General features: G+C 48.7%; 1 protein-coding gene across 1 annotated transcript in view; it reads left to right on the top strand.

Moving 5' to 3' along the window:
* The first annotated feature begins 320 nt into the window (after positions 1 to 320).
* The window catches only part of Jdp2 (Jun dimerization protein 2), a 38,076-nt gene continuing 13,721 nt past the window's right edge, over positions 321 to 24,675 (top strand). The window contains exons 1-2 of the mRNA XM_074067514.1: positions 321 to 467; positions 9,749 to 9,972. Of these exons, the coding sequence (XP_073923615.1) occupies positions 9,772 to 9,972 (201 nt within the window). The 5' untranslated portion in view covers positions 321 to 467; positions 9,749 to 9,771. The remainder of the gene's footprint in view (positions 468 to 9,748; positions 9,973 to 24,675) is intronic.

Here is a 24,675-nt window from a genome sequence, read left to right as displayed (position 1 = left end):
GAGCCCCCAAATGCCTTAATCTTCTGCCCACGCTCCTCCACGGGAAATACAAAGCAGTCTTTGGAGATCACCTCCTCACGGCTCAGTCCCCAAGTGTCCGAGGATGCCACTGTGCTGAAAGCCACTCTTTCTCTCTGTCCCTGGGTTTGAAAAAGAGCTCCAAGGACTGAGCAAGACGGGCTGAGCCAGAAGGGCCTCTTGACGGGTCCCACCGCTGCACTCACATCGCTGCCTCGGGGGCTGCGCCTCTGTCTCGGGGTGGCAGCGGGGCGGCCGAACGCGGGGGATGCTCTTACATAAGCGCTCGCCGCGTCCTGCTTTCTCTCGCGCTCCGGAGCCGCGGGGTGGGAGCGCCGGGAGCCGCGATGGAGAAGGGGCCGGCGTGCCGGGGCCCCGGCCGCTCCTGCGGGCAGAGGAGCGCGAGCCGCCGCGTGAGGAGGGCGCCGGAGGCGGCGGGGGAGGTGAAGGTCAGTGGGTGTGAAGCGCCGGATCCACACCCCCTCCTCCCGTGTCCCCTCCTTCCCTTCCTCTCCGTCCCCCTCTGACGTCTGGAGCTGGCAGCTCCGCCGGTTCCGCATTCCCGACCCCTCCCCGCCGCCCAGGGGCCGCTATATAGCCGGGGCTGATGCAACCCGTCCCGCCGCCCGCCACAGCCTGCGGGAGGGACGCTCGGCGGCCGCGACGGGGGGCGCTGGCGGCGGCGGACGCTGCAGCGGCGGCGGGGCTGGCGCCGCGGCGGCTCCCGGGCCGGGACGGGCCTGGGCACCGGGTGGAGCTCCGCGGCCGGGCGGCAGCGGCACGGAGTGGGCACGGCGCCTGCAGCCGGGCCCCGGCCCCGGGGGCGCCGCCTCCGCCCGCGGCTTCTGCACGGTGGGTGCGCGGGCGCGCCGGGGCGCCGGGCGGGGCGGGGCGGGGCAGGGCGCGCGGGCGCGGGCACCTGGGACGGCCACCCTCCCTGCGCGGGCACGCGCCTGGCCCGGAGGCTCCCGCAGCCCCGGGACCGGAGCTTCCCGCGGGGCCGCTGCAGCCGGTGGCTTCCCGCGGGTTCCCGGCTCGGGACGGGAGGCTCCGTCCGCGTCCTCCGCCCTCCCGCGCTCTCCTCCCCCGTCCGTCTGCAGGGAGGTGCTCTCCACGAGCGGCGGGGCAGGCGGGGTGAGTGGGGAGAAAACTGTCCGGGAGGCTAGGGGTGGAGGCCGGGGAGATGCGGGGGGCTGCGGGGGGATGACAGAGACCTGCTGGCAGGTCGCGCCTCAGACAGGGAGGAAGCTTGGCTCCCCAAGGACCCAGAGGAGCGCACTGAGAAAGGCTCAGGGTTTCCATCCAGTGAAGAGGGCTTCCCTCAGCGCTGCTGCTCCGGTGTTCGGGGTTAGAAGGGGGCTTTGGGGGTGGTCTGGGTCCCCTTCGGGCTCCCCAGCCTCCCATGCCAGGTTACATAAGGAGGTAAGCTGGCTTCTCTAGGTAACCCGCCCAGTTTGGAAGGCTTTTCTGCCCTACCCCTCCAAAGTGGCTAGCTAGGCTTTTCCTCTGGACCCCTGGACTTTGGGGTCGCAGCCAGGTTTTGCCTGGGTCCCTAGAGGAGCTGGAAAGGCCTGGAGGCCTGGACTGTTTTGCAGGGCTGCCTGGGCCTGGGGACACAGAAGGAGAGGCTGGTCCAAGGAGTAAGCTCCAGTTGCAGGATTGCCTGACCCTTGCCCAGGGTGCACCCTCCCCAGTGGCACCCAGGGCTTGGCGTCTGCGGCCTGAACCTTGTGCTCCGCAGATGCTCAGGTCTATGTCTCAGAAGAGCTTGCAATGCGTGCGTTCCTATACCCCGGATTAAATCTTGTTTGACTCTCCCCAGGGCTTTAGTTTGAGGAGCATGAGAAACTGAAAGTCTGAACCATATTTTAGTACCTGCTGGTCCTTTAAGGCCTGCTAAGAACTGTGTTCTTCTCCCTTCCCCCACCCTCCCTTCCCCCGGGGGTTTAAAAACTGCCTCCCTTTGGTCTTACTGTCTTTCAGCAAATCTAGCTGCAGCTTGCAGGGAAGGCTTATCTTTGCTTGCAGGTTTCTAGGGGAGAGTTTAAGCAGGTATCAGGTGTGAGCACAGCTCTGCGTTTACCGAACCTGAGGTCCAGGGAAGAGAGGCAAGATCTATTCTCATGCCTCTGGGTGCTGGAGGATTTGCTTTGCTTGCAGCAGGAGGATGGATTTGTCAAAGACTCTTGTGTTCCCCTCCACCTTGGCTGTGGTTCAGAGGAGCAGGCAGCCCAGAATCTTCCTGGAGGGCTGGGTGCTGGGTGATTTGAAGGGCTGCAGGAAGACCTGAGTATGGAGGCCTCTGGTTTTGTTTAGGTTGGTTGTTGTGACCTCCAAGATGTGTCCATAGTGGTGACACTGGCCCCTAGGAAAGGTTTGAATAAGAGTCTCCCCACTCATCCACTGCCAGTTTTTGCATCTACCAGGGACCTCCCCTCCAGTGTCCCTGGATCTGTCGCTGGCTCCCCCACCTGTATGCAGATGTGTGGGCACCTTTGCCAATCTGCAGGGTCCTCTGTAGGTTCAGGCTCTGGAGCTTTGTTATTCTCCTTCCCTTTGCCCTTCAATCCTGTTTCAAGCTCCACTCTGGAAAGCAAGGGGCCAACACAGACTCTCAGTTGGCCTGCTCTGTGTTCATTCAGCCCCAGCTCTTGAGCCACCAGCCAGGGCTGAGGGCAAACTACATTCTTTTCTGCTGCAGGATGCAGAATGCTTTTTTTTTTTTTTCCAGGAGAATGAATTATGTTTGAAACTGAAATGGGAGGAAGAGAAAAATAGAGCGAGTGTGCATGGGTGTGTGTGCAAATACCTCCATAGGCAGGGACAGAGCAGCGGGCACATTATTTTTCCATTTTCCTTTAATTAAGGCTCTGTGGAGGTGTGTTTGAAAACAGAGGGTCTCCTATGCCTTTGAGGAGGGTGAGAACACTGTTTTGGCTGCGTCCCGGGCCATATGCAGCGTATGGTGGCCAATGAAACTGGGCCTGGCTCATTCTGTTGCTTGTCTTGGCAGTCAGTTCCGTGGCTTGTGTTACCAGCTCTGGAACTCAGGGGCTGCCAAGCTCTGTGTGCGTGTGTGTGTGTGTGTGTGTGTGTGTGTGTGTGTGTGTGTGTGTGTGTGTGGCTTGGCCTCTCAAAACTCAGCAGAGACAAATGCCTTAGTGACCCAGGCTTGGAATTTCCAGTCTGTTTCTTTACACTTACTGCTGGCTGTGGGAGGCCTGGGCAGAGCCCACCGTTTTGGATTTTGTTAAGTCTCTTTTCTTGCTGTGACCCATGGGATTCGGTTGCAGAGCAATCCGTTTCCAAGGCTGTAGCTGGCCAGTGGCATTTTTAAAAGGACCAATGCAGTCATCACACGGCGTGTGGGTTGTGGGTCTGTGTCCTGTATTGTGCATATAACCCCTGCCATCTAGGAGCAGAGTGGAGGTGAGGCAGGAGGAGAGGAGAGAAAGCTTGTGCAGTGGCATCACCTTCCTAACTTCTTCTGTGTCCATGGGTGTAGTTCTTGGCAGACATGACTTTATTTCATTTATTGAGCACTTATGTTAGGCAGAAGACAAAGCTGTGCTCATCTGCAGGGCCTTATAGGAAGCATTTTTCTGCTCTGAGGGTTGCAGAAGAGGCTGGCCCTCTGCTTCTGGTGGTACTGCATGACCAGTGATCTGTGCCCTTGTGTTCTGGTCTGCAGGGTACAGGAAACCTTAGGAGAAACTGAGGAAGAGTGCAGGTGCCAGGTTTTATTTCAACAACTCTAAACCCAGCCATGATAGGCACCGCTTGTTTCTATTCTACAGTTAACTGCTTGCATGCAAGATGGCTCTGCCTTCTTGGGGTTTCCAAGCTAGAAAGTGAAGAGCAGGGAATCCTTTGGGGAGAATCTTCTTCATGACTGTAGGCAGGGGAGACTATTGTTAGAAGGGAACAGTCCAGGAGGGACCTTGAAGGGTCATGTAGCACTTATGCCCCTGTAGGAAGGAAGGCCTTGTGTACCACTGACTCCCACTCAGACAAGTGCAGGCGCTGTTCCAGGTGCTTTCCAATTATTAACTAATTTAATCCTTTCGGCAGCCTTGCAGGGCCAATAACATTATTACTACTTTATAGTTGAGGAAAAGCGAGACACAGAGAGGTTAGGGAACTTGCCTAGGGTCATGCAGTTAGTAAGGGGCAGAGTGAGGGTTCACATTCAGATCATCTGGCTCTAAAACTTCCCCTGCTCATCTGCCTGCAGAGCTCAAGACAGACCCCAAGGAGGGTCTTTTGCTGCTTGTCCTCATTCTTATCCGGGAGCTTTCTCTATCCTCCTGCTCCTCGTCTTCTGGATCTCCCTGTGTTTTGGAGGCTGGTTGACCTGCATCATTCAGATTCCAGGAGGGAGGAATGTGACTCCTTAGTTCCAAGAAGAGGCTTAGTGTTGAATTCTCTGAGATCCACCATGGCTGTTCCTGTGTTCTGTGGTCACTAGCCCACCTTTCTGGTCCCCATCCCCCTACCATGAACTTCTGCCATCTACATCCTCTTCCTTCCTGAGAATCTTCCAGGATCCAACTTCCAAGGCCCCCCACCTCTTCCCCTCTTGCTGATTTCTGTTGCCAACTCCCGTTCCCTGTTCTTGACTTCCAAGCCCACTCTTGTTCCTGGGCCTTGTCCCTGTAAACTTGTTCACTCTGTGACCTGTCCTCATTGCCTCCGCTTTCTCTTGGGACCAAGCCTTGAGCCTGAGGCCATCTGCACCTACATGCCTACCATCCCTGATGCCAGCCTGGGCCAGTGCTTGCCTGGAGCAGAGCTGACCTTCTTAGAGAGGACCCGGGGGTTTCATTGCCTCCCCTGAACCTCCATGTCCATGGACAGGAAGTCCATGATCCAGGTCCTTAGTTTCTTTTCACATTTTAAGACAAAGACTTATCTTTACTATTCCAGATGAAGATGCTGGAAGTCTTTTACAAGTGTCACCCACCAAAGCAAAAACTGTTGTTTATAGACACTCTCATTTAAAAAAAAAAAAAAAAGGCTTAAGGGGACCACCATGATGGCCCATGCCTGTAATCCTAGCTACTTGCGAGGTAGAGATCAGGAGGATCGTGGTTTGAGGTCTGCCCAGATTAAAAGTTAGTAAGACTCCTATCTCTACCAATGGACAGCTGTAGTGGCATGCACCTGTTATCCCAGCTACTCAGGGAAGCACAAATAGGAGGATGGTGGTCCAGAGCAGCTAGGGCATAAAGCTAGACCCTATCTCAAAAATAACCAAAATGAAAAGAGCACAAATGGTAGAGTGCCTGCCTAGCAAGTGCAAGGCACTGAGTTCAAACCCCAGTACTGCAAAAAAAAAAAAAAAAGATTTAAGATGTTTTTTAGCTTTACATACAGTAAACAAGAAAATAGAGAAAAAGCTGAATAAGTTACCTGTGCCTTCTATTCTTTTAGTTGAAATAACTCCATATGCATATCTTCCAGGAGATATTTTTGGACTGGAAATGCACTGTGGCCTTTTCTTTTGCATGTACAATGCCATGCCCACTTGTGTCTGTACAAGTCTTTGAGGAAGTCAGAGTAGAGAGAGTCAAGTAGCAGATCATTTTCTCAAGTTCTTTCCCTTGGATGCTTCTGGCCCCTGTTTACTTCAAGCTGGTTTTCAGGGAGCTGCATCAAGTCACCCATAATCTTGGGCTCAGCAACAGCTCAGAGTCCACTGTGACCTGAGCCCTCTCTCTTATTCATGCCTGGCTTGTCTCTGCTCAGCTTGGAGTGTGCATTCCCTAGCTCTTCTTCATTGGCTATTTTCCAACTGATTCCTGGTCAGTGTCTCAAGTTGCCAGTCATTTCAGATTTTAGGCTTTTATTTTGAGGTACAAGCCTCATTTCCCAATTTTGGTGTTTTGCCACTCTTGAGAGTTTGCTCTATATTTATGTATACCAGTTATTCGTAGGGACATAGAGGGTATCTGTCTTTCAGACCTTCTGGCCTTGAAGGGGAAAAAATCCCTATGCTCTTCTAAAGTACTGAGTGTATAATTAGTTCTTCTTTTCCCACTAAATTATTTCCGTATGGAAACATCCAGTCTTGGGATGATTTCATCTCTTGTCATCTTTCCTGTGTCTTCTGTGAAGTGGGTAAGTTCCCCCTGGCTGTTATTGGTTTATTGCTACCCCTTCTCTTTTATATATCCTGAAATCACATCAAGTTCTTTCATTTCTTTTTAAGTCATCAAAATTGTCTTTCAGCCTTAGGTGGCCAGCCAGCTCTGTAGTTAAGGAGGCTCAATCAGAAAGGCTACTACTCTGCCCCACCCCCCTTGTCCCCTCTCCCATAGACAGCTGGGATGATTTCTCACTGGTGAATGTCCGTGCTGTGGCTGTCTCTTAGGAATGGCATGTGTTAAGGACTTTGTGGTTTGTATCTGAGCAGTTAGGGACTCCCTCTCAGGGGGAGGAAAGAAGGGGGTTTTGCTTCTACAAAGGAAAGCCTGGTCCTCTGGGTGAGGCTTGTCCTTGGGGTGGGTTCACAGGGAGCAGGAATGGCAAGAATTTATGGGACCACTATTCCCAGGCAGTGGCTATCCCTGGAGGGAGGGGGGTTTCTCCAGTAGCAGAAAATTCATTATATTTTGGGAGCACTTGTTAGTGTCTCATTTATACCAACTGTATGAAAATAAACAGAAGCTGCAAACAGAGCCTATGGTTCCCGGAACAGAGCAGGTCTGGCTTCCATCTCCCGGGGATGGCTTAGACAGGGAAACATTCAGAAGCCTCTTGGGTGTTTCTCTTGGGGTCTACTGTGGGAATGAATAAACGGGAGGTGAAATTATGGCCTATTTATGAGCCTCTAAGCTTCCAGAAACAGATCCTCACCTCACTCACTGAATTGTACTCTGCCATGAATTTATCATTTCTTCAACAAGTCTGTCCATATTATGCCATCTCAACCAGCCATCACTGCTGCCTGCCTCCTGAAGTAACTCCTCACTTGCCAGGTGGTGGCATGGTTGGACTCAGGCACAGCCTTGCCACATAGGAGTAGCGCCTGGCACCAGCCTCTTTCCTGTTCTCCCTAGAGGCCAGGGAGACAGCCAGCTTGTGTAGGATGATGCAGTGGTCTCCTAGGGCAACAGCTGCAACCGCCTCTGCATTTGTAGGACCTACTCTCTCACTGACCCTGGATGCCACCTTGGAGTTAAGGTCCCGGTGCAGTGATACCCACGTGTGCAGGATCTCAGGGCTGTTTGTGTCTGGGCCTCCCCTCAAGGTGCCATTGGGTTATTCAGGGAGCTTCCTAAAGCTGGATCCCTGTGAGAGGTAGAGTGGCATCTTCTGCGAGAGGGTGATCCTGTTGGTTCATGTGTGAGTCTATCACTGGAAGGTACTTCTGCTGAAGTCATCAACACCTCTTGCACCCTAGGAGGGGAAATAAAAAAAAAAAAGGCAGAGTTCTAAAATCCAGAGACCAAGAGTCTGTTCTTAATTCTGTCCCTGTCTAGGTGTGTGACCTTGGGTAAGTCATTTAACCTACCCGAACTTGAGTTTCCTCATGTGCAAAACCAGGATGTGGTTTAGATGAGCACAGGGCCTCCCTCAGTTCTGAGACTATCACTCAATGTAAATGAGTCTCAGGTCCCTTTCTGAAGTGGCCCAGGGGACACTGGGTGCTAAGGAGGAGGTGGGAGGAGGGGCTGAAGGGACCAGGTATGGGAGGTAGAATAGGTGGAGTTCAGATGAAAGAGCCTGGGGTACCAAATGCCAGCATGGGTACAAGGCAGAGAACTGTGCAGGTAGCTCAATAGACAGAAGCCTTGTGAGTGCTAAGAAAGAACTAGCAGGTTCACCATCTAAATGCACCTTTCTTTAAACAAAGTGGCACCCAGTGGACGTCTTTGAGCTTTGAGGGTGCAAACCACTCATGTGCTTTCCCGTCCTAGAGTGTAAAACCTATTAAGAAATAGACACAGGACTTGGATAGGGAACCAGATTTCATCCTTGAAAGTGAAATGGAGAATGTGGCTTGCTGTGGTGTCAAAATAGACTCCCTGGTTAGGTCCTTTTCTTGAATTCTAGATCTGAGAAGTTGAATGAGGGCAGGTGGTTGTGGGTCAGCCTCCAGGACCATTTCCGTATGAGGACACAGCACTAAACCACATGGTCATATGAGTACATGAACTCTGCAGAGAAGCATGGCCCAGTGAACATCACATCTCCCCTTCCTGCTAAATATATCCTTTTCCATGAAAAGTGACAGGTGAAGATGGAAGGATCAGCCAAAGATTTCCCTTGGGGATTTCTGAGACTTTGGAGGTTTTGCTTTTATGGCCTGTATAGACAGGTGGGAAGAGAAGAAAGAACTGATTTTCTTTACAGGACTGGAATGCATGAACAGTTTTGTACCAGAATGCTCCTTACAAGGCTGCCTCAAAACTGTCCATCTCTGACCGCCACATCCCCAGCACCTGCTGACTCATAGTAGCTGGTCAACAATCTGGATGGATGGATGGATAGTGGATGAGTGGGTGGATGGTTGGGTGGGTTGGATAGATGGATGAATGGATGGATGGATAAGTGGGTGGGTGGGTAGATGAATGGATGGGGCAGTAGGTGGATGGATGGATGAGTAGGAACACTTTGAGGAACTACATGTGCATTACTTTACAGATAGAGAAACTTTCTTCCCTGCTATCTGTGCCTTGAAATGACCATTCTTACCCATGAGCTTCCCCTAGAAAAGGGAAGGAAAAAGATAAGAATTCCCTTGGTGTTGACCCACCTCATTTACATCCTCTCATGCCTGCATTTATCTTCCCTTATAAACCTTTTGGGTCCAACAGAGCATTTTCTCTGAGAATGAAGAGACCTTGGAGAATTTTCTGGAACTGGGCTCCACTGGGAAAGCACATGCTAATGAATTCCATCTCCTTTGCCCCCTGTCTCTTCCTCATGGACATCACACACACACACACACACACGCACGCACGCACACACACAGAGTCACACACACAATCACACTGTCTCACACACAGTCACATACTCTCACACACACACATACACACACACTCTCACCTCTAACTTAGGTGTGCTTCATCTTGTACTTAGTGCATCTTAACAAATATGCAGAATAGGATGTGTGATCTGAGAGGAGGCACCATGCCAGACCAAAAATAGCTCCCTCTTAAACAGGTTCGAAGGTGCCTGAGATTCTGCCATTATATTCAGTCTCTTCAGGGGTGTTTGTTGCTATGTAAATTTGGCTCTACCAGTTATAAACTGTGTGCATCCTTGAGCCAGTTATCTTTCTAAGCCTTGCCTTTTCCCTGGGTGCAAGGAGCTCTGGCCCAGTCTAATGGGGGAAGATGGAAGGAGTACCATGGAGCCTGGCACAGAGCCAATGCTGCCAGTGATTGGGTTAAGCATTACCTTTTTAAAAAGGGTGGGCCACGGATGTAGCTCAGCGTTATAGAGTGTTTGCCTAGCATGTGGAAGGCCCTGGGTTTGATCTCTAGCACCACCAAAAAAGCAGCAAACAGTTCTGGCAGTGCCAGGGATGGATGACCTTAGGGTGAATTCACTGATTGAGCTTCTCTAACAGGAAGGACTTTCAGAAGAGTATCTGAAAAGGAAGAGGATTAGGGGAACATTGAGAAGGGACAGGTCCTGGTGAGGTGTGGGGCTTTGGCTCCTCACGGAGCCTCTTGGCCTCGTGCTGACCTCCTGTTCTGCTTTCTCCCACCCACTCCAGGCTGGCCTGTCACTCCTCCTGCTATGATGCCTGGGCAGATCCCAGACCCTTCTGTGACTGCGGGCTCTCTGCCAGGGCTTGGCCCCCTCACAGGACTCCCCAGCTCAGCTTTGACTGCGCAGGAGCTGAAATACGCTGACATCCGCAACATTGGGGCCATGATTGCACCCTTGCATTTCCTGGAGGTGAAACTGGGCAAGAGGCCTCAACCCGTGAAAAGTGAGGTGAGCAAGCCTGTTACCCCAGGCACAACCAAGGGTAGGACATCTGGTTTCAAGTCCCTAGCCTGTCCCTAAAAACATACCTTACAGTTTTGGCCTTGCTTACAAAGCGTGGTCTGAGGACCAGCAGCACAGATGGGGAATCTCAGCCCTCACCCAGACCTGCTGAGTCAGAACATGCATTTTAACAAACTCCCCCGGGAATTCATGGAGGGCCCCTGTCTGTGCTTCCTCCAGGGGCCAAGGAAGAGTGGTAATAATGGCGACGAATTAGTATCTTGGAGGTCTCTCGGGGTGTTGGGAGGATCAGCAGAGATAATGGAAATGTGCCTATGTTTTGAATAGTGAAGAAGGGGATGGCAATAGAGAGTCACCATCAAAAGTTATTATCATTAGTCACATCATTGCCTCTGTCTTTTGGCCCCAGCCTGGCACTGAAGGAGGGAACTTGGAAGAAGCATGGTGTGGTCTACCTCCCCAAGCAGCTGCCAGAGCTGGGCATCCCCAGCATTGTCTTCCTGAGATGGGGTTTACTGAGGGCCCACACCTAGAGTACCCCTTCCTCAGGTCCCTTGTACCTGCTGCTCTCAGGAGCCTTACATTTCCCTGGGGACTGGTGAGAAGCAGAAGTCCCCAGCATGGCTGAGTATCAGTGCAGTGCATGCCCCCAGCTACTTACTCAGGCCTAGCGATTTGTCCAGAAGCCTGCCCAAGCATGGGCTCCCGCAGGGCCATTTCTTCAGAGGCCTGACAGGGTTGACCCCACCTGGAAGGAGCCAATGGTGGGAGGTAGAGGAGGGGCTGAGCAAGCATCAGGTGCTCTGGACTCTGCCTGGAGGGAATGTTCACAGGCAAAGATGAGGCTCCATGATGATGGAGCCGGAAGGCTGGATGTTGAGGGGATCCCAAATGGAGAAAATTGTCTGGGGAGGGGTTGCTTGTACTCTGCAGCTTCGGCTCACCTCCCTTTCCTCCCCATGAATAACACCAAAACTGCCAAGCACGGCTCTGGGGGCTTGGCCATAGGTGGCAAACTGGCTATTTACAAGCTGGCTCTGGCTCTCGGATGTGTTTGGTTTGGCCTGTCCAGTGTTTTAAAAGCAATTTGAACCAACATTTCACTTAAGAATTTCAGTTAAAAAATGGGAAGATCCAGTCATGCACTGCCCTGGTCAGGCATGGCAAGAGCTACATGGAGTAGAAACAGCCACCTCAGTTTTTCCTTCCTAGTTTGCCCCAGGCCCCTACACTTCCCTATTATATTGGTCCTGCTTATGGTGCTGGTCTTGCTTTTGTCACTCCAGCTGCCTTCATTTACCTTCACTGCCTGGTCCCTCCTATAGTCCTGGATTAGGGACATCATAGGTACCTACTGAAGAGTGTTGATTATGAGATGAGAGTTGACTGTGGTTGTATTCTTCTGAACTGACGTGGTCAGTGGACACTGCTGACACTGTGCAGGACACGTCCTGCTTTGTGTAGTGTTCCATTCTCCTTATAGAGCACCCTTTGCCTTTTGGCCCTCTGCTAGTCACTTCCTAAGCATCTGTTTCTGTGTCGTTTCACAGTGTAATTGCCATTGAGCGCTTCTGTGTGGTGTCATTGGGCTCTGAGGCCATAAGCAGGTTGATGAAGCCAGGTGCCTTTGGGCAGGGGTGGCTTAGCTGTGATTTGCACACAGACTTGAGTTTCCACCTCTCACCCCAAAAAAGGCACTGGAGGAACTTTTTTTTGGAAAAGTCCTTTATTTGGGTTGAGTATTTTTACATTTCACAGCCACCCCCAAACTGGTGGCATATGCCCTGTACCTGATAGTGACGCTCTGTCCTCACAGGCACCCACAAACCTACCATCCAGGCTGTGAAAAAAATGAGCTGTTTTTAGGGCCTATTTGCATGTCCTTTCACTTGCTTGCTGTCAGACTGCAGCATTGTGGGGGCGAAGAGGCAGATGGAACATCGAGATCGTGTGTGTCGCAAGGGAAGGCCAGCCCTGCCCTGAGGACTGACCTCCAAATGCTCCCTAAGTCACAGCTGAGGGCAGGGCAAACTGATTCTTAGAACATCTAAAACCCAAAGCAGGTGGGGAGAGAAACTTGCAGCTGACGAAGCTGGGTTCTGCAGACCTATTTGCATATGGCAAACTGCCTTTGGTGGATTTCCGTACTGGCATTTTAGGCTAGTGAAAGTTTCTTGAATAATAATAAGGTACCAGCTCACATGGATTAAGCTTCCAGTACATAACAGGCTCTGTGCTGAGTGCTTCACGGCCTTGATGCCATCTACTCCTTACTCTGTCCTGGTGACCGGTTATCTCATGTTATAGAAGAGGAATGTTTTTGAGGTGTTGGAAAGAGGTGGAGTGATTCAGGGTCTCTGGGCAGTGACATCTGGGACCTGGATGCTGTCTGAACGGCCATCTATCCCTTGACCTGAGCTTAGCCCAAGGCTCAGTACTAGGTACCCTGTGAAGTACCTTCTTCATCCTGCAGAAGAACCCTATGAAATCCTTACGGATATTATTACAGCCACGTTACAGATGAGGTCCATGAGGCCAAGAGAGGTCCAGGGTCACCTGCTGGGAAATCAACCAGGCAGTCTGACTTTAGAGTCAAAGTTTGACGATTAGACAGTGCTGCTTCCCATGTTCCCATGTTCCTCACAGACTTCTAACCAGAGCTGCATCAGGCAGGGAGGCCAGGTGAACCTGTCCCAGAACACTTGGTCATTTCAATGACATGGCCCGATGAGCACTGAGCCCTGAAGTACTGTAGCCTTGTCATCTCCCAGCCTCGAGAAAGTGTGAGCCAAGCCCTGTCAGCTCACTCTTGGGCTGACTGTCTCACAGAGTCCAGTGGTCTCCTGGGCCACATCCAAACACACAAAGCAGTTAGGTAAAAGACAATGAGAGGAACTGAGTTAAGCAACTGGTTTGTGAATTATAAAGTACTTTGTGTTGACATTGCCACTAGTATCTGGTTGATACTGTAAACTGATTTGGTGTCAACTACTTGCCTGAAGTCCATGTGCCAAGCACAAACAAAGTAGACAAAGTCCTCTCTCTCGGAGCAACCTATCTTCATGAGAACAGCCAAAAAAGAACAAGTTAATGTGCAATATGAGAGGTCAGGTTGTGCTCAGTCCTATGAAGAAAACTTAAGCAGCCCAACAGAATGGACAGTGGCACGATGCTCATTCTGATGGTTGGCCAGGGACTTGGGGACCTCTGTCCTGAGTTATAGGTCTTTTAGAGCTGTTGTTTCTGGCCTCCCTCTTCTTTCTTCCTTTACAGTATTCCTTTTCAAGTCAGTGATACTCTCTAGCTTTTTCCAGGCCTTTCCTTCCCTTATTTTTTGTCCTCCTGCCCTTTTCAGCAAGACTCTTCAGGCATCCAGTTCCTACTAGCTTGGAGGTCTCAGCTGTGCCCAGGTCATCTGCAGTGGGCCACTGTGGCCACACCCTGCTGGGGCCTGGAATGTATTTTCAGTTGGGAGGAGAGGGGCTAAACCCCACCTTTGCACACATGGCCACACACACACCAGGCACTTGCTCTAGTGGACTAGTGATCCTGTCACTTGCTCTAGTGGACAGGATCTCTGCCTTCTGGGTCACTCTGCAGTACTCTGGAGGAGGCTTGAAAGTTCAAAGGAGGTGGAGTGGCTCAAGTGGTAGAGTGCCTGCCTAGCAAATGTGAGGCCCTGAGTTCAAACCCCAGTGCTGCAAAAGAGAAGAAAAAAGTAAAAAGACTGATGGTAAACTGAGCAAGTATTATCACAATTAGTGAAGAGAATAAAGTATTTAAAAAAAAAAAAAAAAAAAAGAATTCAAAGAGGCTGGTCTGGATGACCTTTCAGGAAAGAGGCTGTAAACTGTCATTCTAGGACCAGTCATCAGCCTGAACAGGAATGAATCTTGTTTGTCCTCAGTGTTCAAACAACCGACTTTCCTCCCTTCCGCTTCCTCTCTCTTTCTCTCTCTCTCTTGACAAGGTCTTGCTATGTAGCCTAGGCTGGTCTTGAACTGGAGATCCTCCTGTCTCAGTCTCCCTAGAGCTGGGATTAGTTACAGGCCTGCACCACCTTCCTCTCTATTAATTGAATGAGTTGCTACATTTAAAAGCCAGGAAGTGTGGATTTTCTGGCTTCTTTTTAAAAACTGGAATATCTGGCCACTCTTGCCTGCAACCGTCTATGCAATGAGGGGCTGGGCTGAGGAGAGCCTAGGCGCTCTCTGTGTCACCACACCATCTCCACTTCACTGCACTCCCCCTGTTCCCTTGTTGCCTTTGTGCCTGGTCCACTTCACACTGTCTGTGTAATCAGTCTGCTTTTGAGTTTGTGTTCCAGGTTTAGGACCCAAAGGCAGGGACTACATCTTGCATTTCATTTTACGTCTACCAGACTGTGTTCAGTTCCTGACATGAATTGTATGTTTGCTTGTTGGTCTGGACATTATTAACTGTGTCAACTTGACACTTCCTCAATTGCTATATCTCCCAGTTCTTACTTTGTTCTTGCTCCATAGTTTTTTTGCTTCTGAATTTAAATAATTTCAGGAGAGGGAGAGAGAGAGAGAGATCCATTCCCAAAATAGGCTGATCATCAAACAGCTTGGGAAATTTCTTAAAAATAGATATCCAGAGCTTACTGCAGGCCATTGGAGAGAGATTCTCAGAGGGTAGACTTTAGAGAATCTTCATTTTACTGAGCAGGTGCAGAGACTGTTCACCTACTTTTGGGAGCATGACTCTATGCTCTTTATACCTCTATGCTCTTTATACCTCTGCTCAGGGTCTTCTGACCCTTGTCAGGTAGCACTCTGAAGTTTCACCTTGAAGAATCAGTGTATATACATGTAGCTGGGACTGTCCTTTCCAGATTGGCACAGTTTCCTGCACAGTCTTGGCCTGGTGACTGGATCTATGTTCTCATGACTCTCTGAGCATGAGAGGAGACTTACTGCTGGTGGACATCACAGTGGTGACTGACTTCCCAACTTCTCCTGGGTCCTTTGGAACACTGAGGATTTTTGCCCTTGGATGACAGAATTGGAATCTGTAGACCCCGGTAGCCTTGGAAGGTGGTTCACTCCCAGCCACGGGGGGCTCCCACAATGCATTTATAAAAGGGACCAAGACGTTCATTCCTGTTTTAGCCTGAGCTTTCAAAGTTGCCCCAAACCAGCGATGTGCCAGGTAAACATTGGCTAAGCTTCCTTGTGTTGTTAGAGACTTGAAATGTAAAGGCAGCTCACTGATAGTTTTAGCGAGCCTTGCACAGTTGTTTTTAATTTGTGGCTCTTTGGAATAGTATTGGCCTTCCTCCCTCTGGCTCACGTGCTTTTTTTTTTTTTTTTTTTTTTCCTTTTTTTTCTCTTTGTCCCATACTTGGTTGGCAAAAAGATCCAGTTTGTCCTTTCCTGGGACAGAATCTCCCAACTCATCTTTGAAATTTCCACTTTGGCTCTGTGTCACTTTGTTAGCACAATTTTAAAAGAGGTTGGCTTTTTGTTGTTGTCTCTAAACAATTAAATTTGAGGGAGAATGAGTGATGGTGAGTGACACAGGCCCCTGTGGGAGTGATCTTAGTTCATACCATACCCTGAGTGTTCATAAGGGTTCTGTTTAAAATTAAAGATTTGGTCACACCTTGCTAGCACAGGGTTCCTTGGAGAGATAGTGGTAGACATGGATGGATCTATATGTTCTTCGGGAAACTCAAACACTTTTGAAACATTCAGGAAGTCCTATGGCTTCTTCTTAGAGTCCATCTTAAGATAGGGTAAGAGTGGCACCTACCTCTTAGAATTGCTACAATATTGAGATGATGCCTGGCACTTCATAAGAGATGCGGAAGTAAGACAGGATTGCGCAGTAAGCTGCCTTATTCATGGACTTATCACACGTGGTTTTACCAAGGGCAGTCAAAAAATAAATTAAAAATTCAAAAGAGTTGAGTGCCAGTGGCACATGCCTGTAATCCTAGCTACTCAGGAGGCAGAGATCAGGAGGAGCAGTCTGGGCAAACAGTTTGTAAGACCCTATCTTGAAAATACTCAGTACAAAAAAGAGTTGGCTGAGTGGCTCAAGTGGTAGAACACCTGCCTAGCAAGCATGGAGCCCTGAGTTTAAGCCCAGGTACCACCAAAAAAAAAAAAAAATTTCAAAAACAAAAATCTTAAAATTCACCTGCTTGCATCATGCAGCTCAGCTGATGCAGAGAAGCTGTCAGTCAGTCCTGCAGTGTTTAAGTCCTTGTGTGGTCTGCTGAGTGTTTCCCTGCCCTTAATTTTGTGAAAATCTGCCCACCAGAAAGCAAATGGTGCCCCCAAAACCAGGTAAAAGTGTACAAATGAATGTGTTTAATGTGAGTAAGACTGTCAGTTTAGGTGTGTTGAAAGGCATGTCTTTAGCGGGCGTTAGACAGTGTTATAGGAAAAATGAATCAAGCACCTGCAGTACTCCCTGCATCCTGGGCATTTATAGCTTTTTTTTTCTCCACAGCGGTTTCCTTGGAACCATAAACTCATGGATACCTAGGATCTACTGTAATTCACTTTTCAAATATGTCGATTATGCAAATTAGTTTTTAAAAGTTGATTAAAACACTTGTTCCTTGGGTTTTCATCTCCTAGAGGGTCCCTTACCCTTGGAAATGCTGGGGCAGCCTGAGTGTCTGAAGGTTCCCAGGTATTGTAGGGGCAGGGCACCATCCTTGCTTCCCAGGGGGGTTGCTTCTGGGGCCAGAAAAGAGCTCTGAACTTGAGTTTAAGCTTCTAGGTTTAAAATTTGGCTCTGACACTGGTTCCTCGTGTGACCTTGAACAAGTCAGCCATTGCTGAGCATCAGTGTCCTTATCTGTAGAATGAGGAAACTAAGACTCGTAAAAGTTTCATTCTGAAGGTTAAGGCAAACACTGTGCACAAAGATGACCTTGACAACAGAGAAGCATGCCTGTGAATGACCTTTCCTGGGAACTGAGTGCAGCTGTAGTGAGTCTCCTATTCTGACAGCAAGGCCTTTGGATGTGTTTGGCCTGTGACCCAGGATTCAGGGAAGCAGCAGACCTCCCTGTTTCTGGTTGTTCATGTGGTTTAGAAGCTGCCTGAGTTTTGTTATCTTCACACACTGGGAGTGGGAAGTGTTTTCAGCCCTGTTTTCCCCTCAGCTGCCTTGTATGACCCCTTATTTTGTTTCCTGTGGTGTTATGGTCATTGCCAGATTCCCATCAACTATCAGTTTTTAGCAGCCCTGTGAAGTGGCCTCTTAGGTCAATGCTGGTCATCTTCCTTTGGTGTCCCCAGATCCATTGACAACATGGATTCCAAGTTGAGAAACTGAGTCTTCTCCCAGATGAGGCTCACCTGGCTGAACAATGTGGAGCCATTGAATTCTCCCTCCCTTCTGCTGTGCCCAAAAGGCACAAAGCAACTTGACCTGAGGTTGGAAGGTGCACAAAGACTTAGAAGGATATATAGACAGATTCACATAGGCTCTGTAGGTGCTAGGAGTGGGGTCATGGGCCTCCTCTGGGTTCAGCCACTATACAAGGGTGTGCACATTCTGCACTTGCTGTGCTCTGCTTTGTGGCTTCAGGGTCCTGTTTATAAGTCCAGTTCATGAGCACACCCTGGATGATAGCTCCTCCCTGTTTGCCTCCATAGCCCTTGCCTGCCTTCCCTCCACCCAACTCCAGTAAAGACCCTTGGTTCCTTGGAAACAATGCAGGAAAGCAGTTTGACTCTGGTGAGGTCACTAGACATCTGAGCTGCAGTATTCTCCCATGCAGAAATGGGAAAGAAATTAAAAAACCAGGTCATGTATAAATGAGCATCTGGAGGAGTTTTAGCTTTATGGAAAAATTGCCCTGGTCAGAAATAAAGAAGGAAGTTGGATAGTTGGTGCTCAAGTGTGAGATAATAATGAAAGCCAAACTATGTTACACTTGATGACCAGCTCTCAAGTAATCCACGAACACATTGGAAGTGGTCAAGGGGTCCATAAAATAGAACCCCCATGTGTATCCTGGCTACTGTAGAAGTGGGCCTCTCCTATCAAAGTGAGAGATGGAGTAAAAAGTCCACGATGCTGAAAAGCACACTGCTGTAATTGGTGCCATCTTAGATGAAGATCTGGGGAAATGCTTGAGCAGTAGACCAGGGATGAGATTGCCTGAGTGTAGGTTTTGGTGAATAAGAAGTAAGCTTCCTGGGCACTGAATATCCTGAAACTTTTCTCTGACTGGCCTGATGATTGGGGTTTGATGTTTCACTTACCAACATTGGTTCATTTTATGCTTCAATAAAAACAAGAAAAAATTTTGAATCCCTAGAAGAAAACACAAATATTTATGACCTGGGCGTAGGCATTTGTTTCTTAGATATGACACCAAAACCACTAGCAAGAAAATTCAAAAATAGAAAAAAAATTAGACATCATCAAAATTAAAAACTTTTGGGCTTTAAAGGAAAAGTATAAAAAGACAAGACAATCCACAGAATGAGAGAAAATTTTGCAAATCATAGATCTGATAAGGGACTTGTGTCTCGTATGTTTAAAGAATTTACAACTGAATATTAAAAAGACAAATAACTCAGTTAAAAATGGGCAAAGGGTCTCAGTGTACATTTCTTCCAAAAATGTATAAATGGCTAATAAGTACATGAAAAAAATGCTCACTATCAAGGAAATGCAAATCAAAACTACAACGAGATACCACTTCACACATGCTAGGATGACTGTGACAAAAAGATAATAAACTGGTGAGGAGGTAGAGAAGTAATCATGAACTACTAGTGGGAGTGTGGATGGTGCAGACTCCTGGGAAAATAGTCTGGCTGTTCCTAAAAGGCTGAAACAGTTGCCATAAGTCCAGCAATTCCACTTGTATGTATACCCAATTAAAAGGAAAACATGTCCACACAAAAATTCGTACATGAATGTTCATAGCAGCATTATTCATGATAGCCCCAAAAGGGAAACAACTCAAATGCCTATCAGTTGAGGAATGGACAAATAAAATGAGAGGCAGTCATAGAATGGAATAATGGCCATAAGAAGGAATAAAGTACTGACACATGTTACACGGTGAATCTTGAAGACAGTATCCTGAGGAAAAAGATCCAGTCACAAAGGACCACGTATTGCATGATTCCACATGTATGAAATATCCAGAGGAGGCAAACCCATAGATGTAAGAAATAGGACACTGAGCCCCTGGTTGCCTAGGTTGACAGGAGGAATGGGGAGTGACCTCAGGGTTGTGAGGTCTTTTTGGGAGGAGATCAAATGTTCTAAAATTGGTTATGCTAACAGTTGAATGTACTAGAAGCTGCTGAACTATATGGTTTAGTGGGTGAATTCTATGTGTACATTTTATCTCAATAAAATAATTAAAAATGAGAAAAAATAGTAACTGCCTTACTGGGGTCTGGGGAGGACTAAAAGGGATAATTAGTAGCTCTGTCTATTAAATCCCCCTCTAGGCCAACATCAGTGAAGGAGCCAGGAGCTGGTTCATTTCTTCCAAATCTGTCCTTTTTTATTGCTAGTAGCCCTCAGAAGCAGAGAGGACTCTGGCAGGATCTTGTACAGAACTCCAGAGGAAATAAGGTCTAAACAGCAATTCCTAACTCAGTAGAATCCCCAGTTCTGATTCAACTGGTGTGGGTGGGGCTTGGCAGGTGGTTCTAACCTGTATCTATTGGTTGCTACCCTGATGCAGTAGAAACCTATCTAGGTCTTTGAGGAACAAGGGCCCCTGTGCTCAGGACAGATGGCTACCCTGGTGGTTTGCATGCTGCTTTGCTCCAACCACCTTGTGAGGTCGCTGTTATTTGTACCATTGGTTGTTAGGAAATTGAGGTTCAGCCCCGCTTTTAAAGAATAACTTTATTCTATTTAAAAGAAAGCAAGATCCACACACATGCTCATATGTATTAGTTATCAAATCTAATACCTTGGGGAGTGCTGCCAAAGTGACATCTGGTACCAGGTTGATCTATTTTGTACAGACTTCAGAACAAAACCCTTCCTATTCCTTTAACTGATAAGCATCCTGAGAGTACAAGGCAACTGATGAAGCATTATCTATCTGTCTGCTGTCTATCTATCTATCCATCCATCCATCCATCCATCCACCTATCTACCTACTATTTGTAACTAACTGCTGATTTGCCTGTCCAGGGAAAACAAAAAACAGGAATAAATTGGATGCTCAGGCTATCAACAACCTACAACCTGTGAGCTCAAAGTTTTGCATCAGTAAAACACATCTTAGAGCCGTGTGTGGTGGTATGCATTTGTAATCCCAGCTACTCAAGAGGTGGAGATTGGAAGGATCTTGTCCAAGGCCAGCCTGGACAAAAAACGTGAAACCCTATCTAAAAAAATAACTAAAAAGGGACTGGGGCTTGGCTTAAGTGCTAGAGCACTTGCCTGGCAAGAGCAAGGCCCTGAGTTCAAACTTCAGTTCTGCAAAAAAAAAGCGATCTTGTTTTTGACCTAAACCTCTTGAAGTGAACTCTCTAGAAGGTGAGACCCAAAAACCTGTGGTCTATAGCCTTCCAGGAAATCTGGATGCTTTCTGGTGTTGGTGTTTGGGTGATCTGATCATGCCTTCCAGCTCTGACTGGCAAGGATCCTATTTGAAAATGGCTCCCAGGATCTAAAACCACACTTTTCTCCAAACTTCTCTCCAGCTTCCTGATGGATCTGCCTGCCACTGGGTGTTCATGAGTGTGCAAGGCAGGGGCTGCTCTCTGAGTCAGCAGTTCCAAACCAGTTATTTCCATGTCTTGAGGTCTTTGTGTGGCACTTGCCAAAGTCTACACCCTCAGGGAATTTCCCCAATTAATTAAACTGACAGTCCTGTCAATAGCTGGCTCCCTTATTTTAGAAGGGAGAATCAGATAAGCTGTTCTGATGCCAAAAGAGCCTGAATTTGCTGTTTGCTATTGCTGTTCCAAGAACTGAGAAGTTGCTCTAACCCCTGGCCAGGGCGAGCTCTCCACTCCAGCTCATCTGCCTGGTGTGGACAGACTCTTCCTGAACTTTCATTGCATCCACATCTTTGCATACATTCCTCATGGTAACACCCCCCCTACCACCACCATCCAGCCTTTTGTCCTCCAACCAGGGAATCCCTGGCCCTGTCACATAGGTGGGATTTTTATTAGGTAGTGTTCAGCACCCTAGATGTACAGGTCACCATTCTGCTGGGTAATCTGAAAGAAATTGGCTGAAATCTGTGTTTTAGCTGCGACTCCTGCATACAAATGAAACCGGAAGTGCCTCGGCGGAGAATAATTAAGCCAAGGACCTTGTTTTTCACCTTCACGATAAAAGGCAAATTGCTTCCAAAGGCTTTAATGGGATGGCACTGTAACGGTCTTCTACTTTGGCCAACTCGGGCTTTCAGAAAGCCCTCCTCATAAATATTCCATGTGACAACTGCATTTTCCTTCAATTGTAGATTGTCATTTTGCAGGGGCTTGGCGCTCTCTTTCTCTTTTTTTTTTTGACCAGCTTAATCCAAGCATTAAAGAATCATTTTAAACTGCATTATTAACTTTTTGAGAAGAAAATGGGTTTTGCTCTATCAGATTTATTCTGCTTCCTCCCCTTGAGAGTGGTAGAGTCTTGGGGGGACCACTATTTCTCTCTCCTTTTCCCATCTTTTGAAGCAATTGTCAATTGGGCAAGAAAATAGATTAATTACCTAGTGGGAAAGCAGACCCCACTAGACCATAAATATGAAACGAACCTGAAATAGACCCATTTCAACAAAAGTCCTCATTGTCAAATCGCTCTTCTCCAGCAAGAGGGGTTCCCAGCAATCATCTCTTTCTCTCCAGTGTTAGGATGTCTTCCTGTGCCAAGTCTCCTGGACTCTTTCTCACTTTTTTAGCAACAGTGTTTGCTCTTTCCCTAGCAGGACTGTGGGCAATGGGTGTCACCCTGTCCAGCTGGCTTTTTGAGGCTTTGTTCCCAACACAATGCTGTCTTTTCTTAACATTGGAAATGCTGTTCTCTACCGCTTATTGAGAGACTGGCCCTGCCCTATTCTGAGCTTATAAACCAGCTTCATGCCTGGCAGCCTATTGTTTGATAGGTTCTTGAGAGAGCCCAGAAAAAGGTTTTTCCTGTAGTCAAGGGGGGCTTGGGAGGGCCAAGGTCAGAGAAATGCTTCATCTTGCTGAGACACAGGGAGACAAAGAAGTCAGTTTGGGTAGATCCATCTGTGGGCTCTGATGTAACAGACAGCCCAGGTTGTCAGGCTTTCAGATCATAAAGAAGGTGTCCCCTGCTTCTTCCAAGAAAGCAGTAGCATTCTGACTGGTTTTGCCACTGGACCTGCCTGGTAACCTGGGCAAACTCCCCCTCCTCTGAACCAGACTGCTTTCCGGATGATGCCGTGGGGATATAGGATTTCTGGGTGGAGGATCTTCTGGAACCTTAGGACAGAGCTTAGCATGCAGCCCTGCTCCTCCCTACCATTTCCTGCAGTTGCTGAGAGCGCTGGGTGTCCTTATCTCCTGCACCGAACCTGGAGAGCTGAGTGAATCACTTGGGCTTGTCTTGCTCCGTCTTCACCTGGTGGTCAGTGAGTCCCTTTGAGTGAGCCTGGCTCTGGTGTGAGTTTGTTCACAGATGAATGTGTTTGGCTATATTGTGGCACTGGGGAGCAGCCGGAGTGAAATGGCAAGAGCATTGGGTTGGGAGTTAGAATCCTGAAGTCCTGTCCAGGTCACCAGCTCTGTAGATCAGGCCTCCATCCCTCCTGGTAGCAAACACTTAGAGCTATAAACTCTGCAAGGTATGGGGTGCACAAAAAGTCAGCAGGACACAGGCTTTGTCTTCATACAACTCTCAGTTTCTTGGAGGAGACAGAAACGGAGGATAGAATACAGCGCAGTAGGAGGATAAGCTCAGAGCACAGGGAGTCCTCAGCCTGGAGACATGAGATCAGGACTTCCTGGGGGAGGTGGTGCTCCAGCTGAGTACAGGAGGCGTGAGAAACATGTCTCAAGGGGATAATGGGGCAAAGCATGCAGCACAGGAAAGTGGGAGGCAGACAGAAGCTCGGTGTTTCAGAGGCATAGAGCATGGGGTTGTTATGGATGGCAGGTGGGGCCAGGTCACAGGGATTCTGTGACTTAGTTAGGAACTAGGGCTTTATCCTGAGGGTAAGGACCTGCCACTGAAGACCAGTAACTGGTCATAGTTACATTTTAGAAAGATTCCTACAGCAGCTGGACTGGAGGATGGTCCTGCGGGATCAGTAGTCTCCTAGGGAGCAAATGTGAGGACAATTTAGCATATGGAGTTGGATGGTCTGTATGTTCACAGTTGGAGATAATGAGGACAGGTGAGGAGCGATATCTGAGTTTCTAGCTCCAGGGAATGGGTTGGTGCTGATGCCAGTCCAGTAGAGAATAGAGAGGAAGGAACCGGTGCAAGATAAGGGCTTTGGGTCTGAGAGACATTGACACTGAACTTGCAGTTGGAAGTCTGGTCTGGCATTCATGTACAGGTGGTAGTGAAACCACCGGAGATGCCATGGTGATGCAGAGGTTGTATCTATGGAGTGAGGGCCTGGCAAGAGGCTCCCAGGCAAGGAGTGGGTACAGACAAGCGCAATGTTGTGGACTCAGGCCAGAGAGAATTCTAGACCAGGAATGATGCAGTCAGCATAGTCAGGAGGCCCAGGAGGTTGGGCTGAGCGATGTCCTTTGAACTTGGCCCCAAGCACCTGCTCCCTGCCTTCAAGTGTGAGCCTCAGTCTCAGTTTCCTCATCTGTGAAATCTAGGGATGGGCCTAGGTGATTTCCAAGTGTCCAATTCTAAAATTTCTTAAAAGGGGACAGGGGAAGGTCCTTCCCATAGTGCCCCCCCATACACACACACACACACACACACACACACACACACACACACACACTCACACACACACGTCATCAGGCCCACACCACCCTTGAAGGTTATGAATGAAAATCCAGGTGAGTCAGAGCCTGAAGGGCTTTGGGAAGATTTGAGTCCTGCCAGCCATGTGGAAGGTAGCTTGACATCCTGGAGTGGAGTCTGTCTTTTCTCTGCATGGTGCCTCAGGGTGACCTTCACTTTTCCAAGCCTTGGTTCTCTGCCCCACTTTGCAGAAGTGTTTGAAAGCCAGTGAGAAGTGGGAGCTGTTCGGGTGATTAAATATGAGACAAAGGTCCAGAGAGATGAGCTGACTGCCCATGGTCTCAGAGTAGGACATCATGATGACCAAGGCCTCGGGCTTTTGATGACAGACACCTTCTGGTGTCCAGTGTGTGCTGGAGATCGTAAGTTAGCAGCCCATAGGCCAGTGCAGCCCACAGATGTGTTTTGCTTGGCTCATGCAGGGTTCCTTTCAAAATGAAATTAATTTAGCTGCATGAAAAATTGGGAGATTTTACTTTTAAAAAATCATATTTTTGGCTAGTCTTGAGTGCTTGGAAGATTCAGTAACACTGTACCTGAACAGCTGTGGGGTACTTGGGGTGTCCCCTCCCTTAGGAGGCTGGCCACAGCCCTATTCAGCCCTCCTCCTCCACTAATGGTTAGTTACTTGCTTGGCTTCTGGAGATGACAAGTTTGCAGTCCCAGCCTTAAACTAACCGTGTGTCTCAAATTTGCTTGTAAAGGCCTGCTCACTGATCACCGCCAGACCGTGGCTGTTTGAGT

This window comes from Castor canadensis, chromosome 3 (assembly GCF_047511655.1).
Source record: "Castor canadensis chromosome 3, mCasCan1.hap1v2, whole genome shotgun sequence".
Taxonomy (NCBI): Eukaryota; Metazoa; Chordata; class Mammalia; order Rodentia; family Castoridae; genus Castor; species Castor canadensis.
The sequence above is the reverse complement of the archived record's forward strand: the minus strand, read 5'-3'. Positions and strand labels throughout refer to the sequence as shown.